The sequence below is a fragment of the Oryzias melastigma genome, linkage group LG22, assembly GCF_002922805.2.
Source record: "Oryzias melastigma strain HK-1 linkage group LG22, ASM292280v2, whole genome shotgun sequence".
Lineage (NCBI taxonomy): Eukaryota > Metazoa > Chordata > Actinopteri > Beloniformes > Adrianichthyidae > Oryzias > Oryzias melastigma.
The window spans coordinates 19,104,895-19,122,979 of record NC_050533.1 but is presented as its reverse complement, the minus strand read 5'-3'; the positions used below and the strand labels follow the sequence as shown (position 1 = coordinate 19,122,979).

The 18,085-nt window shown below is 37.4% G+C and overlaps 2 protein-coding genes across 4 annotated transcripts; both read left to right on the top strand.

The window, feature by feature from the left end:
* Positions 1-8,401, top strand: LOC112145298 (alcohol dehydrogenase 1). 2 transcript variants are annotated; one of them, XM_036209857.1, is made up of 9 exons: positions 1-96; positions 4,436-4,537; positions 6,534-6,675; positions 6,851-6,938; positions 7,026-7,245; positions 7,338-7,598; positions 7,681-7,813; positions 7,980-8,118; positions 8,194-8,401. In XM_036209857.1, the coding sequence occupies exons 1-9, from the start codon at positions 79-81 to the stop codon at positions 8,225-8,227; spliced, it is 1,137 nt and encodes a 378-aa protein (XP_036065750.1). In that variant the 5' UTR covers positions 1-78; the 3' UTR covers positions 8,228-8,401. The 2 variants fall into 2 exon arrangements, with proteins under 2 accessions (XP_036065750.1, XP_024126221.1); XM_024270453.2 differs by lacking the exon at positions 1-96 and adding an exon at positions 2,243-2,391.
* A 2,617-nt stretch (positions 8,402-11,018) lies between these two features.
* On the top strand, positions 11,019-17,626 carry LOC112145309 (alcohol dehydrogenase 1). Of its 2 annotated transcripts, XM_024270463.2 has the most exons (9): positions 11,019-11,414; positions 12,809-12,910; positions 14,322-14,463; positions 14,591-14,675; positions 14,802-15,021; positions 15,099-15,359; positions 16,875-17,007; positions 17,261-17,399; positions 17,493-17,626. In XM_024270463.2, the coding sequence occupies exons 1-9, from the start codon at positions 11,397-11,399 to the stop codon at positions 17,524-17,526; spliced, it is 1,134 nt and encodes a 377-aa protein (XP_024126231.1). In that variant the 5' UTR covers positions 11,019-11,396; the 3' UTR covers positions 17,527-17,626. The 2 variants fall into 2 exon arrangements, with proteins under 2 accessions (XP_024126231.1, XP_024126238.2); XM_024270470.2 differs by lacking the exon at positions 11,019-11,414 and having other exon boundaries at positions 12,637-12,910.
* The last annotated feature ends 459 nt before the right edge of the window (positions 17,627-18,085 follow it).

Here is an 18,085-nt window from a genome sequence, read left to right as displayed (position 1 = left end):
GATTTTCTCCTCCTCCTCTCCTCATTCTGCAGCTCTTCAGCTCCTCAGATCTCTCCGACTCCAGTTTAAGGTGAAGATATGGACACAGCTGGTAAGGTAGGTACCCAACTCAATATGAAAGTTTATTATTTTCATGTATTTATGAGGATTTTCAATCCTGACAGGATATGGAAAGGATTTGCTGTGTGCTTTCTGAGGTTAAGTTTGTCAAAGGAGGGGAATAAAACCTGGGAACAATCTGCTACTTTTGCACTTTTTTTCTACACAAATCAGCACATTACTTCTAGCATTGCAGATGTTATGAAAAAAAAATAGAGAAAATAGTTTGCTCAGTGTTCTGATGTGACTTCTTACACAGTTTGAAGCATTCCAAATAGTTCTGCAGCCGAGCACAGAGCAGCAGGATTCCTCTGCAGGGATTTGAAAATATCATCAGAAAAAGTCATTTACACAGTGTGAGAAGTCATTTCTGCAACGCTTTACTCTGCGAGGCTACATTTGCATCCCAGACCTTAATTACACTCTTCCTATAAAGTGTAGTTTTAGTAAAAAAGCATGTGTTTTTTTTCCCAGCAAGTCATTATCTAACACAGTCAGGGAAACGGGTCCTATCACTATGTAAATATACACATATAAGACGCTCACGCACGCTAAAATGGATCAACCTGGTGATGGTTCTGTCACACTTTTCAGAATTCTCCCACCTACACAACCTTATCATGGAGATTGTCCACTCTTATATTGTTTTTAAACTAAAGATTAGGCAGTAAAATACACTTAAAAAATCCATCCATCCATTTTCTGAACCTGCTGGGTTCAGGGGTTGCTGGAGCCTAACCTATCGTTGGGTTCAGCTCCTTAAATTACTATATTGATACTTTTTTTTCCCATGAAAGGGGTTGTTTAGCACTTTTGTTTTCATGCAAAGCTATGTATTTAACCATTACGTTGAACTCTAGTTAAAATTTACCCGTTTTCAAGTGTAAAAATGGGTCAATTTTGACCCAAAGATAATATGATATAAACTGTTTTATTTTTAAAATGTTAGGCAAAAGTTGTTACAGTTCTAACTGCAAGAACTAGCTGGTGTTTAAGTTTTGGTCTTGACTTTTAATAGGAATGACATTTCTTAGTTCAAAACCAAAATCACATGTTACACCATAAAACCGAATGACATCACTGCATCCTTACTGCATTTTGCTTTTTCAGAACTTTTACTTTTTTTGTTGTTGTTTTTGTTATACACAAAAGATCTGACCGAATTAGAAGAATAACCCAAGGTTTCAACTAAATCAAGAGGAAAATGAAATATTCCAATCTTTATTTTTAGAATTCCTTGTTGTCATAGTTGAATGGGAAGTCTTAAATAAGTTATTGCTTCTCTCTATCTCATTTTGAAATGTGTTTACTTTTCTTGCATTCTATCATCTTTTGAATGACTGAATTAATCACTTGTTGTCAGTGTGTTGATAAATTTGTATTTTTTGTGTGTTTGAAATAACATAAAAAGGAACAAAGCAGATAATCTGTTTAATAAGGAAAGCGGCATTTCATAGCAAAGGTTAGATCATGGTATAAAACGGAAAAGCAAAACACAAGATTACAAGACCTGCATATCGGATGAGTGAATGCATTAATCTTTATGAAGATAAATAATTGTCTGATTTAAAGAAAAAGCATAAATTTTTAATTTTACCACTATAGGCGTTCTAATAAAAGATTTCCCTTTTTTTCAAACCATGGAAAGCATTTTGGACTACATGTGATACAGGTTTATATATGCTAAGAGATCATCTATAACCACTGCTATTTTAAGCATGTTCAATAGGTGAAATAATTTTGATGATTTTCTACAATTTTGTTTTAAAAAATTAAAAAATTAATATGCCACAAACTTTGGAAGCATTTTGTTCCGATTTCAAAGAAAAAATGTTTTTTTTTCAAGTATTTAAAAAAATATTTTTTTCATGCATATTTAGAAAAAAACTATCCAATTAAGGAACAATAAATAGTTTGTAGTTCTTTCTCTTAACACAAACAAGAAGGGAAAAAACAAAAACACAAAAAATTATATTAATATTTTTAAAAACATGAAAAAACTGGTGTCTTATTCTAACTGTGAAATAGTCAGTTGTGATGACTTCACCGCAGTTGAGGTAAGAAAAAAACCCAGAAACAAAGTGATTGATGGATTGGGACTAAAATCAGATTAAGTTCTGACCAATGTCTGCACTCTCCTCTGGTTGCATAACTGCTTTTCCACTATTTAAACCTTGAGTTGAGATTTCTCCTCCTCGCTCTGCTCTGCTGTACGGTTCTTTTTCTCCTCAGCACCTCTCCTTTCTATTTTTGACTTCTAACTTTGCTGCAGACATGGCCACAGCTGGTAAGGTAGGTGCTCAACTCCATCATATGAAGCGCACTCTGATATTGCACATAGCAACCAACCAGGAAAAGTTCTGTCAGTCAAAGTGAAGGGGTTAGAAAAAAGTTTAAAACTTAGGAAGAAAATTGATGTTCATGTCTGGATCTTTACTCATTTTTTTTTATTTATTTATTTAGCAAACACCAAATAAACTGTATTTGTTTTGCTGCAACAGGTAAAAAAAAGTTCAGACATGGTCTGCTCTGTGGGTGTGTATTTGGCAGACAAAATAAAACTGTGGAGATGCATTTGCACAAGTGTTGATATTGCAGAACACAATGCAGAAGAGGGCCAAAACAAACATTTCATATCTAAAAACAGAAAAAAATCAAAAATAATATCATTTACTTGTTAAAACAACATTTAATTTCCTTATAGTGCTCAGTATTAAAGTAAATTATTCTTATTATTAATTATTTACTTTTACCACGTGTCATCTAAAAGCTTTGTTTACCAGATAAGACAGCCGGACTTTAAACTTTTATAGACTTACTGTATTGTTTTAGCAGTATGGAGCACACCAAATTGCAGGCACACTGTCAATGAATGGTCTTTTTCAGACTTAAGTCAAATATAAGGCGTTCTGAGCTACTACTACAGCAATCAAGACGAAAAAGTCGGAAACAAGCCCTACAGTCAAACTTTGTTAACTGCATTCACATTAACTCTAGAACGCTCTTGTGGCACGCTATGTTAGCCATGTTAGAAGCGTTAGCCATGTTAGCGTATTTACAGTACCTATAACTCTCAATTTGGTTTGCAACACTTAAAAAAACCCAGACTGATACTACTAGATTAAATGTTACTGTAACTGTGCTAACTCCTAAAGTTGTTAGTAGGTTTCAAATATTGGCTTATACAGCTAAAACAAATGCTACTGTGACTATGCTAACTCCTAACCTTGTTAGCAACACACTAAAAAAAAGACTGCGGGACTATATAGTGCCCTGGATTTTAAAGGTAATTCAGACACCATGCTCACTACTTTTCTTTTGTTTTTCTAAACACCGGGTATGATGTCACCGATTTCACAAAGTGAAAATCGAATACATACAAACATTTCACATTTATTTATGACTCCACTGTGTTCTGATGGTGAAAATGTGGATGGTTCATTCAAATATTACATTTAAACACGTTTTTTTGTTGGAAATTGTTCGACCGCAATGCATTGTGGTCTATATTCGTTAATCTAGTGAGCATCAATGCAGGCTAGTTTTTTGCAAAGACTTATGGGAAATTTCGAGTGCACTCGACTTAGTAGATTTGGACAGCACTAGAAATGGTGATTGGGGGAAGAATTCGGACACAACCTGATACTCCTAAATAGACGTTACTGTGACTATGCTAATTCCCAACCTTGTTAGCAACACATTAAAAATTAGACTAATACGGCTAACGCTACAACAAATGTTACTGTAACTATGCTAACTTTCAACCTTGTTAGCAAAACATTTAAAAAATAGACTGATACGGCAAAACCAACTCTACTGTGCCTATGCTAAATTTCAATCTTGTAATAGAATAGAAATAAAACACACTCAAACACTGCTAAACATTAGTATATTTAACACCCAAAACTTGTTCACAGCAGATTTAACATAAGGAGTTCCGGATTTTGAGGGACACTGTCGTTTATTGAAAAAAAGGCTTTTAAGTGTCCCTTATCTATAGTGTGGAAAATACGGATATTTACATATTTTTTTTCAGTGATGTCTTGTATGGAACACTGTATGTTATTCTGTAGCTTAATGAATTTTCCAACCATTTTTTGGCAAATTTACATCTTATGTTTTAGCTAGACGCCAAACACCACTGATGTTAGTTCGATTTATGAGAAGTCATTTTTAGATAAAAGTGTCTGCAAACAGACAAAATGAGTTCATGTCAGTTTGCTTAATGGATGTTATAGTATAAAATAAGGGAATAGTTTTTTCATGTTAAAAGTGTATTTTTTTGATAAAAGTGATGATTGTAATAATAAAATAAAGGAGGCATTCTCTGCTTTAGGTCATCAAGTGCAAGGCAGCCGTGGCCTGGGAGCCCAACAAGCCCCTGGTGATTGAGGACATTGAGGTGGCGCCACCTCAAGCCAACGAGGTTCGCATCAAGGTGAGTGAGCCACTACCAAAGTAATCACACAGGACTGAAAAAATGAAAAAAAGTCTGTGAATTCATGAATCAAGTGACTTTGTTTTTGGAGATGTTACCTATTGTAAAAAAGCTAAACTCAACATGCAGTGGCTAAAAATGCCTACAGCTCTTGGTGTTTGCTGATAGTTTCTTAATTTCCTGTATGTTGATTTGTTATTATTTTAAATGAGGAAGGTTTACTTATTACACACATGAATAATAAACCCAGACATATGTATTCAAAATAGTTCCAAAACACATTATGAGAATAACGTCTATGAAAACTAGTCAAAACTTTTTGTTGTTGGCTTTTCATTTGTCTCTCTTCCATTGTTTTGATGGCCTACAGCCAATGGCAGAAACACGGTTTCCCTTCACAGATCAATGAAATGTTTTTGGATTAAACTCAGTCGAGCTTGTTTTAGCTCATAGCCTCTGGCTAACTTGTGAGGGGTTATATAGACGACAGACATGCAGTAAGTCAGTCAGATCCGCTTTGGGAACTCGTGTAAAAATCTAAAACAGAAGCTTCCAAAAAGCTTTACAGAAACGTGGTCCAAAACCTCTTTACTACATAAAAAAAGGTCATTTAAAGCTACATTTTAAGTCAAGAGTTTCTCATTGATGCATTAATAAACAATATTGTAGCATATTTTTCTGCTATCAAAGAGTTCAGCTAGAAATCAAGTTCAGCCAGGTTTGATATAGTAGTTCGTGAGCTTGCCAAATATTGATCCGATCCTGATGTGTTGGGAGAGAAGGATTGCGACACCAGTTATATGTTTTATTCAACAATGTTTTCATAGAATTAAGAAAAAGGAGTTACCTGAACGTAGAGGACATTTGAATAACTGAATGAATGCGTGTCTGTAATGGAATCCCAGATTACTATGATAGATGTCCTCAGATCATCAACCCTTGTGAGTCTGGTGTCTTTCATCTTCCTCTTAACAACAACCTTTAGGATTTTCCACCAGCTTCAGGTCAGATACGTTTTCAGGCCAATCAGGTCATAGAACCAGCTTTTTGCATCTTTGGATACTTCTCAAGGTGCCAATTCCTACTGGAAAATAAAATCAGTATATCCATGAAGGTGGTCAACAGGGAGTAGTTTGAAGAGGTCCACAATTTTCTGGTAGATGTCCACATTGACTGAGGACTTCAGAAAACACAGTGGATCAACACTAATGGAGAAAATGGAACCCTAAACCACCAGCGACTGTAAAAACTAAACTGGACTTCAAGCAATGTAGTTTCTCTCTAAATGAAATGCAAATCTCTTGATCATCTAAGAAGACAGTTTTAGACCACTAACCAACAGGCTAGTCCTTTTCTCTTTAGCCTAGAGCGCTTGTCTCTGGTTCAGAAGAGGGTTGACACAAGTCATGCAAAATCTGTAGCTCATGTCTAGTATTTGTCTGTATTTGGCAGCTCTGACTCCAGCCTCAGTCTTCTTCTTGTGATCCTTCCCCGAAACTTTGACTGGACTTTGCTTGACATCTCTTTTAATGCTTCAGTTTCTAGCAGTTGCAAAAGTTGTCCCCATGAATGTATATCTTAGTGACTTAGAGTAAGAGACCATTAAAATCCCAAGAAAACCTTTGGTGATGTTTTGAGATAATAAACTGTTTAGCGTGTGACATCATGTGTGTCCATCATTTTTACTTGCTAGCCATAGTCATCAAAATTAGAGGAGTTTATAGTAAATACAATTATTGAAGTTATTTTAATAAAGTATGCATCTTTACACAATTTGTACTAGCTTTTGAGTTGTAAACTGAATTTCAAATAGGTGACACAAATTCTTTAAGCACAAAAATTAGCCTATTTGTTTTTTATCTGTGCTGTCTTTGAAAATCTACCTGGTCTACATGTATTAACATCTGTTTGTCTAATAACAAATGTCTGTTATGCTAGAAAGTCCCCACAGGTTGAAAGAGAAGAAATCTTCACTCATATTTGGTGTTTTGTGTAGATTGTGGCGACCGGGGTGTGCCACACGGACCTGTACCATCTGTTTGAAGGGATGCACAAAGATGGGTTCCCTGCCGTTCTTGGCCATGAGGGAGCTGGAATAGTGGAAAGCGTTGGTCCCGGAGTCTCTGAATTTCAACCAGGTAATCCATAGCACTTAAGGTCAAGAGATTGGGTCTAATTCATGTGTTAATGTCTGCAAAAGACAAAGAAAATGATTGCGTTAGCTTTACTAACATCAGACACCAAACAAGTCATTTTAACTCCTTTTCTTCTGCTTTTTTTTTTGGAATTTAATCGATTATTTTCTGTTTTCAGGAGACAGGGTTATTCCTCTGTTTATCTCCCAGTGTCGGGAATGTCGCTTCTGCAAGAGTCCTAAAACCAACCAGTGTGAAAAAGGATGGTGAGCTCAAGTTTGTTTAAGATGTAAAAAAATCTTCTGAATCTAATTGATGGTGCTAAAATCATGCATCAATACGTTTCTGTGCAGGGCTGCTGATCACTACGACGTCATGGCATTGGCTGACTCCAGGTTTACTTGTAAAGGGAAGAAGGTGCTGCAGTTCATGGGAACCAGTACCTTCTCCGAGTACACCGTGATGAACCAGATCGCTGTGGCCAAGATTGATCCGGCTGCTCCTCTGGATAAAGTCTGCCTCCTTGGCTGTGGCGTCTGCACTGGCTTTGGAGCTGCGGTTAACACTGCCAAGGTTAGTGAGGGACACACATCTGTTATGACTCAAGTGCCATTGAGATCTGTTATGTATTAAACAAATGTGATGACTTACTGCCTTCTCTCCAGGTTGAGCCGGGCTCCACGTGTGCAGTCTTTGGTATGGGGGCTGTGGGTTTGGCTGCAGTCATGGGCTGCAAGTTTGCAGGAGCCAAAAGGATCATCGCTGTTGACACCAATCCAGAGAAAGCTGAGAAGGCCAGAGTATTCGGCGCCACTGAATTTGTCAACCCCAAGGATTACAATAGACCCATCAGCAAAGTCCTGGCTGAGATGACCAACGGGGGCGTCGACTACTCCCTGGAATGTGTTGGGAATGTGGACGTCATGGTAAGGGCGTTGATCGGATATCTCGTTGAGCATATTTAAGAAGTAGTTTTTTTTAAAGTTCTTTTTTATTATTTCCATCCAGCGGAATGCCTTAGAGTCGTGTATGAAGGGATGGGGTGTCAGCGTGGTCGTTGGCTGGACGGACAAACACGACTTTTCTGCTCGACCCATTCAGCTCATTGCTGGACGGACCTGGAAGGGAACCCTGTTTGGAGGTGAGATGCATTGAAATGCATTACTGTGGCTAATTTTTTATCTTTTTTTTTATTAGAAAAAAATCTTCTAAGTATAAGATTGTTGGGCTACAACGTCAAACTATTTTTTTTACGAGATTTGGTTTCTCACACCTTTATTTGAATGCGACTCTGCTTTGTGATTCAGGGTTTAAGAGTAAGGACGGCGTCCCACAGATGGTCAAAGCTTACATGGAGAGGAAGGTGAAGCTGGATGAGTTCATCACTCACAACATGACTTTGGCTCAAGTCAATGAAGCCATTGAGCTGATGAAGCGCGGCGGATGGTACATTAGACCTCTTCTAGCTGCAGTAGAAGCCATTTTAAATATTATTTTAACCTCTTTTCTTTTTTTTTACAGCATCCGGACAGTCCTGAGTGTTTCCAGACACTAAGTGTTGCTTTCATATTATGAAATCTGCAGCTCGCAACAACAAGATTTCTTGAATCGGATCAGAAGTCCTCTGTGGTATCAGAAGTGTTGAGACGAGCATATGCAAAGTAACCATTAATCAAGACATCTCACGGCTTAAGTCTTTGTGAAACTAAATAAAGACTCAAAATAAACACCAGCTGTCATGTTTTTTTTCTCTTGTTGTTTAGGATGTTTACTGGACCTAACAAACTTAGCATATTTCATCACTTTAGGGTCAATGTCAATAAATGGTTTATTTCTTGTCATATATAAGCCACACCAAACTATAAGACCATTAAGCGAGACAGAAGAGTCTGAAAAAAGCCCATCAGTCAGTCAGACTTTATTAACGGAGTTCACAGTAATTTGTTGGTAAAACGCTACACCTTAGCCATCTTGAAAGTGTTAGCCGTGCTAGCGTATTCACAATACCTGTAACTCCCAATCGTGTCTGCAACACAAGTCCCTGCATTTCTTAGTGACATGTTATAAAAACACAATTTGACAGGCTACATGTTAGCAATGTTAGCATTTTCACATTAACATCCATCATTTGTTTGTAGCACGTTTAAAAAAAGACTAATACTACCAAAACAAACTTTACTGCAGTCTTTTATAGTGATGTTATAAAAACACAATTTGGTGAACTACGTTAGCCACGTTAGCATATTCACAATAACACCCAACATTGTTTGTAGCATGTTAAACAAAGACTAATATAGCTAAAACAAATGTTATGCAATTTTCCAACCCTGTTAACACGTATTAAAACAAACAGTCAGACACTTCAACACGTTAGCTGCATTAGCATATTCACAACAGAGTTCCCTCCTCCTCTGAAAATTGACAAAGCTAATTGATATTAAACTAAGAAAGTAAAAAACATCATTGGATGGCACACTGGTGCAGCGGTTAACGCTCTTGCCTCACACCAAGAAGGTCCTGGTTCAAGTTCCAGCTGAAACAGAAACACCAATGGAGGACCTTTCTCTGTGGAGTTAGCATGTTCTCCCTGTGCATGTGTGGGTTCTCTGGCTTCCTCCTACTGTCCAAAAACATGCTTGATAGGTTAATTGGTTATTCTAGATTCTCCCTAGTGTGGATGAGTGTGTGATAGAAGCCCTTTGACAGACTCGAGTCGTGACCTGTCCAGGGTGTACCTTACCTGTGTCCATCAGTAGCTGGGTTAGGCTCCAGCACCCCCGGGACCCCGAAAGGGAGGAATGAATGAATCCTTAACCACATAGAATCATCTCAATGCAGCAAATGTAATGTCAGGAGTGATTAAAAAAATGCAATTTATTTTACCATTGTTGGTGGATCTCAACCACAAATCTGATGAACTAAAAGGAAATCAGAGAAAATTAAAGGACCTTTACTGTACTTTGTGGATCAAACTTAATTAAATACCTTGAAATTAAAAAGCAAAGACAGTCCGCCTTGTAACCTAGTTCCTTAAAAACTTCGAGGCCATTACTACAAGTACTATCCTGAAGGGATAGAGGTGAACACTAAAATATATTTAAAACAAACTAAACGATTAAACAAGTCATGTTTTATTTAATGTTCTTTGTCTTTAGACAATTTTTTAAAATCTTTTAGACAAGTGTGAGACTTTTCCTAAGTATGATGTTCTTACCTTCACCTGTTTTCATGGCTTTGTTGGAAGTTTTGTTTTATTTTTCCTCCTAGAGTCTCCGTTTATTAATATTGCAGAACCCAAATGCAAAAGTTGGAGGTAGACAGGTAAAAAAAAAAACTTAAATAAGTAAATAAAATAAACAAAACTCTAGGATTAAGTTAAACTGAAAGAAACAAACCACAGACAGAGAGAACAGGTGAGAGTCAGAGGTGGAGACGAGATGAAGTGAAAGCAGTGTGATGTATAGCTTCACACCGGTGTGCCATAATGACACAAACGGTAAAACTGAGCATGTAAACAGAAACCAGGTTTGAACAATTAAGTGGAAATGACTAAAAACACAAGGACAGAACTAAAAGCAGCAGCAGCTGCTGCTGCAGAAACAAACTCTGAACTTAACCCTGAACTTTGAGCTCAGTTTAATGACTCTAAGCTGATAATACATCAGAGACAGACAGACAACTAAAAGCTTCAGTCAGTGGAGTTTAAATACAGCAAAGTGTTTTGTTAAGTAACTTAAAGGGACTTTTGTTTTTATGTGAGTGGATTAAAAAGAAAAAAAAATCTATAGGCCGAATATGAGCGTATTTTTTTATCATGTGGCAAAAAGTGAGTAAAAATGTGGATGTAGTTTGGCATAAAAGAAGACATTTGTGTAAATAAATTTCTAATTTAACTAGTGAAATGTGCTGTGTTTATATTTGAAAAAGAGGCCAAAAGACCCTTAGTTTTTAAAGGAAATTAGAGGTATTATTTATTGCAGTATGAGGAACATTTCAGGACAAAAAGATTTATTTTCTGTTTTGCACACCAAACAGAAAAATAACAAACATTAAAAAAATCACAAAAACTAACTTTTGGAGATGGAAGAGTTTGTCTTTGGAAGTTTGTCTGTGAACAAATAATGAATTCATATGAATATCAGAATGAATTTTCTTAAGCCTGAGATCCTTTTCTCAGGCACAAGATTTTTCTCTAAACCTGCTTTCTATAAAAGATCCAGGACTTCAGAAATTAAATATGAATATAAAATAAATCCAACACAGTATTATAGAACAAAGTAAAAATGAAGATGTTGCTTTTTCTCAAGAGGATTAGTTAATCCTTGTTACATTTTATGCCATTTTCGTGTATTTTAGTTGAAGTTTAAAGCTATCTTGAAAATTGTAACCATATGGAGGTTATCTCAGTCCTGCAAGGTCATTTGGAGGTAAAAAGAAGAAAAAATCAAAAAAGTATCCATTTACTGTCATAATAATCCAGTCTGTTCCACTTCAAGGCTGACGATGCTCCTCATGGAGAACACTGTTTGCTCACACACATTCTCGTCTTTTGGACCATTGAAAAAGTAAATGTCCAAAGTTCACAGTTTCACTTTTTTTCTGTTAATTGTTAAACATGAATGCCACTGGAATAGTCATGGATTTACACTCCCTCTATAAATGGCTGTACTGTCTACCAACTACACCTTTATCACCCCGTCTGGATTTAAACTACTGCTTTAGAAATGACCACAGCTGGAAGGGTAAGAAGAACAAAATGGAGGCAATTTTAGAGGGTTGTTGTTGCTGCATGAGAAATGTTATCAAGGAAAAACGCTGAGTTTATCTGGTTTAAGATAGCTGGTCTTTAGGCCATTGCAACAACCTTCATGTTTGCCTGAGACGGAAAGACATTCTGGTTTTGTTTTAAGATGTTATTTGCTGAATCAAACAGACGAAGACCTTCAGCCATGGATCTAACACATTTGTTCCTCATTACTTAAATATAGTAAGCTACAAGAGAGTGTTAGGGCCACTGTTAGATAAATAAGTGTATTTATTTACTTAACTATAAAAATAAATGTATACAATTATAAAAAACTCAAAATTTTACAAAAGAAAAAAGTTTGAAGATTATGAGGAAGAATGGAAAAAAATGGAATGAAGTCGTGACACTGAGAAAAGGTTTTTGATTTTTTAAGTTGTAACAGTATGAGAGAAAATGTCGAAAATTTACAAGAATAAAGTGTTAAAATTATGAGAAACAAATTGTAATTTTATAAAAACGAAGTAGCAACCTAATGAAAAAAAACATTTTTAAAGATTTATGAGAAAAAGTTGTTAAATTATGAAAATAAATCTAATTTTACAAGAGTTAAGTCAAAACATTATGACAAAAAATGTACGTAATTTAAGTTGGAACACTATAAGAAAAATGCTAATTTACAAGAATAGAGTCATTACATTATCAGAGAAGAAGCAACAAATTTACTAGAATAAAACCATAAAACTATGAAAAAAAAGGATGGAAAATATTTCAGAGAATAGTCCTAAAACATTTTTGATTTTTCAAGAATAAAGTTGTTACAATACTACAGAAAAAGTGGAAAAAATATGAAAAGAAATTCATAAAATTATAAGGAAAACATCTTAATTTTATGAAAATAAAGTTGTAACATTATGAGAGAAAAAAACGTATCAAAGAAAAAAAACTCACACATTATCAAAGTAACAAATTTACTAAATAAAATCTTAATATTATGAGGAAAAAAATCAAATTTTACAAGAATGAAGTAAAGAAAACTAGTTTAAAAAAAATTATGAAAATAAGGTGATTTAGCTCTGAGAAAATCATCATTTTTACAACTTTATTCTCGTATTTACTTTTTCTTCTGGTGGCCCTAATAGTCTGTCATATGGAGGCAAATAAAATCAAACTGGCAAAAACAAACACAAAGAAAAAAGCCTAAAATTAAATTAAATGATTTAGAAATATTAGTTGAATTGAACAGATTTCATGGCAAGTCCCAAGAGTTTGAATCAGGTGTGAATGAGCATAAAAAATAAGCAAGACATGCAGAGGGGGAGTTCCCAAGGACCAATTGAAGCATTTTAATGAAGGGTAACAAAAATGCACGTTTTTTACTCTGTGCTCCAGGTCATTAAATGCAAGGCGGCGGTTGCATGGGAGTACGGAAAGCCTCTGGTGACTGAGGAGATTGAAGTGGCCCCTCCTGAGGCCAATGAGGTTCGCATCAAGGTGAGTAACATCCGCTGCTATGTGTACATTTTATTCATATTTAGAAAAAAAAAAAAAAACTACATATTACAACAAAAAATTCCAAAAGTCTTTAAAGATTTCCAGGTTTTTGCACAAAACACTGCTACATCCTGTGGAGTGAGTATTGATGTTAGCCTTAGGCAGGGGTGGCACCGGGCAGTAGCTTGGGGTTGCTATAGTAACTATAGGATTTTGCAGAGCAACCCCTTGGAGTTTACACTGAATGCGATTTGCACATCAGGAGTGGTCAAGTCAATGGTACAGATGCAATATTAGGTCTTACCACAAGATTTTAGCGTCAGGCGCGGCCAGAGTTTAAAAATCTGAACTTTAACAAGGTCGACGGCTCACATCTACCAATCTGGAACTCATCTTTGGACATGTGATGTGTTCAGTGACTCGATAAGCTCATAGGATCGGCTACACCGACCCCGGGAGGATGCCTGGTACATAAACAGCCCGCTTGGGTCACCTGAACTTTATTATATGTTTCTTATTTTCACCAAGAAGAGAATAATAAAAAAAAAAGGTCTTCTAATTTAAATACATGCAATTAAAACAATTTTCACTTGAGAGAATTTTTTTCTCTTCTGGGTTCAAAACAGAGCAGGGCACCACATTACAAACGTGCCACAAAAGCCAGCCAATCACAGACAGGGACATTAAGGGTTGATACAGATTGGTCAGAACTTCTTCCAACCAGGTCGTAGACTAATGAGCTGTCTAACTGTAAGGCAAACATGTTACTGCATATTTTTTTCCACATGCAAGTGAAGCAAAAGGTTGTAGTGAACACTAAAACAACATGCAAGATAAAGGTGGAGTAGGTGGGATACACGCATTTTTTAACTCACCATACAATCATAACCAGAGAGTAGTTTGTTTGAGCGTCCTACAGGCACTAATAACATGTACACTTTGTAGTGCAGCATTTGGACACGGTCAGTAACCGGTACGCACACCTCACTAACGACTGCAATCAAAGCAAAAGCCTTACTTTAAATATATTTTGGTGTGGTACTGAGAGCCTCTGGCTCTGTAATTGTGCGGCATGGTTTGTCCAGTCACACATGGCTCCTCAACCTCTTCCATCCTTTTTGCGGTTCAGAACCAGACATCAAAGATTATTGATCCGGTGTGTCTAGGGTTTTTCGTTTTGTCTGAAGACATCTGAGAACCACAAGATCTGCAACAATGCAGATTAGAAAGCAACAGAAATATAAAATATTGACAGACACCTTTATACTTGTTTGAACTGACTCTTTGGTTTGGTGAAAAAGTAGACCACCAGCACATACCCATGTATCAATAAAGCTGAATCAAAGAAAACGAGAAAGAAATTTACATTTCTGTTGTCTCTAAATGTTTCTAAATGTATTCTTCTGAACAGATTGTGGCGACTGCAGTGTGCCATACAGACCTGTACCACCTGTTTGAAGGGATGGAAACTGAACTATTTCCCACAATCCTTGGACATGAGGCAGCTGGCATTGTGGAAAGTGTCGGTTCTGGTGTCACTGAATTTCATCCAGGTTAGTCAAAATACAGAAACCTGACTATTTTATCACAGCATAAGATAATAAATATGGGAACATATTGATGATAATTGCATATTTTAACACAAAAACTGTAAAATAACATAAAGTGTTGGATATGCAGGAGACAAAGTTATTCCTCTGTTCATCAACCAGTGCCGAGAATGTCGCTTCTGTAAAAGTCCTAAGACCAACCACTGTGAGAAAGGGTAATGGGCTCTTCTTTGTCTTTTGAATTCAATACATATTGATTCGATTCTTAGCCTATTCGATTGTGGATTAAGGTTTTTGGCATGAATGGCATTTAAAGTTGTGTAAATGTGTTTTTCTCTAAGGGAAAATGGTGGACACGCTAAGTTAGCATTTGAAAAGTCAAGAATCACCTGTAAGGGGAAGAAGTTGATGCCATTCATGGCGATAGGCTCCTTCTCTGAGTACATCCTGATGAATCAGACTGCTGTGGCTAAGATCGATCCGGCTGCTCCTTTGGACAAAGTCTGCCTCATTGGTTGTGCGATAAGCACCGGTTTTGGAGCTGCAGTCAACACTGCTAAGGTTTGTGCGTGTCCTTGTTGGCGTGATCTCATATGGGAGCCCTCAAACATCATGCTAATCAAAGTTTGTCCTCTTAGGTTGAAGCGGGCTCCACGTGTGCAGTCTTTGGTCTGGGAGCTGTGGGTTTGGCTGCAGTCATGGGATGCAAGTTTGCAGGAGCTGAACGAATTATAGCTGTTGACATCAACCCTAAAAAGGCTGAGAAGGCCAAAGTGTTTGGTGCTACGGACTTTGTCAACCCCAAAGATCAAAACAAACCCATCAGTGAAGTCCTGGCTGAGATGACCAGTGGAGGAGTGGACTATTCCTTTGAATGCGTTGGGAATGTAGAAGTGATGGTGAGGAGACCTGATTAGTTATGCTACGTACACACTGGGCATGTGATGTCGCAGGGTCTGGAAAGCACTTTAAAAGGGTAACCAAACAGGGCAGTTGGAGGCTGACTCCATTCTCAGCCCAGATTTGAAAAATGCGCAATAAAGGGGGCGGGGCTAGTGGAAGGGCACTGAATGGTAGAGATGTGGCTTGGATCTATGATTGACAGCTTGGGTTAGCTTTACGCTGGGTCTTCAAATTGGAGACAGGTACGGGGCAAAGTGAACCAAGTTTCCCCACAGAACTTTCTGAGGAGGTGGAGGATTTTCACTGTTTTTTTGTTTCGAGCCACTGGCTCAAGACGCTGCTTTTTCAATGCAAAAAAGGAGTAACTGGCGCATCTGAGAGTTAGCAGGTCCGAAATGGACCCGTGTCTGAGAGTGATAAAATGCCACTAGCATCATAGCTAGTAAAGGCTAACGTATTAAGCAAAGCATCCCGAGTGAAACATTCATTACAAATCCATCACCAGGATGGAGTTTGCTGGATTCAATGCCAATTGCACTAAACCACTGTCCCTTAACTTCCAAGTCCACTGGAAAGGTTTACAAGCCAGTATAGATTTTTGACAACTGAAGGCAAAACACCTGCGAGCCATGCTAAAGCTAACACAACCACCACCGACCATTACAGAATCAGAGATGGGCGGGGCTTTCATACTGGAGCTGCAGATCGTGATGACATAAAACTTCCTGGACGTACACCAGTTGACCAATCACAAAACTCAACTGTAATACCTCATTTCAACCTGTAGGGGGCAGCACACACAGGTTTTGACTATCTTTTCAGTAAGTGAATAAGTTTACTTTAATTTGTCAAAAATTTGGCAATGACCAACAGACAGCCCTTTTAAAGTCCCATTTATAGACGTCAACAGACAAAAAAAGTTTAGCCTTTAAGTATACGGTGTTCACACTGAACTGTTGCCACCTGATATTAGTGCATGTACTCACAGTGGAGGAGGTTTGGTGTAAAATGTGGAAGCGGTACAAATCTTGCTCCAGGCTTTTTCTTTCACAGCTCTATCCAATATATCCAATATACGAGAGACTTGGTGTCGTAGATTTTTGGCCAGACACAAACCACCATTATTAATTCATAATACGGTTGGTACTTTCGTGCTTTGAAATAGACACCACCCATACAGCCCTACCAAAGAAAAGTCCCTTATTGGTTAAATTTCAAGTGGTTTACATTTCATCAATGGACAAGTGTCCAAGAACTGTCTATTTCACTACACAAGTCTTTGGGATTTTGGCTTGTTCGATCCCACATCCTTCGTGGTACAGTGTGGTTGGGTGTTGAGATGTTCAGTAATTCTACAGTCAACGCCCAAAACCCACATTGAGGCGGGTTTACGTAGACTTTTCATAGGAAGTGATCGCTTAAACACAGTTTTTGAGTTTGGTGTGTACGTAGCATCACAGCAACGTTTTAAGGTTTCGATCAAGTAGAGTGACGCTCTGTCCTCTGTGCAGCGCAGCGCCCTGGAGAGCAGCAGTGCAGCATGGGGCGTCAGCGTAATCGTTGGATGGACAGACCGATATGACTTTGCAGCTCGACCCATTCAGCTGATTTCTGGACGGACATGGAAAGGCAGTCTGTTTGGAGGTGAGACAAAGATGACCTTTACTCCGGACTCATGCGACTGTGACACACATAACTGTATTATTTTTATACGTATTGAAAATATTTGATCAAATTTTGATTGAATTTCCAAACATGGACTTTAACACCTGCATTTGGGTGAAATGTTCTCTTTTAAATCACAACCAGATGATCTAGATTGATGCTCTGTCCCCTCATTCAAAAAAAGGACATTCAGAATTGCATTTTGTTTGAATGTTTGCTTGCCATGCCTCAGGGTTTAAAGGTAAAGACGGCGTGTCTGAGATGGTCCGAGCTTACCTGCAGAAGAAGATCAAAGTGGATGAGTTCATCACTCACACCAAGACTTTGCCACAAATCAATGAAGCCATAGAGCTGATGAAGAGCGGGCAAAGGTGTGACTAATGGAATCATTCCTTCTTTATTAAACTGTAAAAGGTAGTTAATGACAGAACAAAATCTAAAATTGTGTTTTGTTTCCGTTCCAGCATCCGGACAGTTCTGAATGTTTCCTCTGATTAACTGCCCTATATCTTTAAACGGTTCGTAAGAAGTGAGACCCTTTATTTCAAATGATTGTAAATTCAAAAACATATCTGATCAAAATAAATAATTGAACTGATTATGTTTCATTCGGTGTTCTTTGTCTTACAGAACAGGTAAACTGGATTTATTAGTTTCCCTTCACTCATGTGTTCCTTATTTACTTTTTTAAAATTACAAGTGGGAGGAGCCTCTGGTCACATCCCCTTTTTTCCTCTGTAAATCAGTTGATCACGTAAGGAGTTACGGTATGTCAAAGAGGAAAAAAGGTTGAAAGCTTAAAACAGGTGGTTCCGGTCGAGGACTTCTGGCCAATGATTTCGGAAGGAAATGATGTTTCTTTGCGGCCGGCTCCGGCAGGAGGAAGAAGACATGCAGCTATTCATTTTTGAGCTCTATATTTTTTCTCTTTGGCCAGATTCTCTTGCTTTTTCATGAGAAAAGTGCTACAAGAACATGTGAAAAAAAAAACAGTTTTTATCGGAGTCTATCTTTAGAAAGTGGAGAAGAAAATTGTTTTCGGATTATCAAGGTTAAA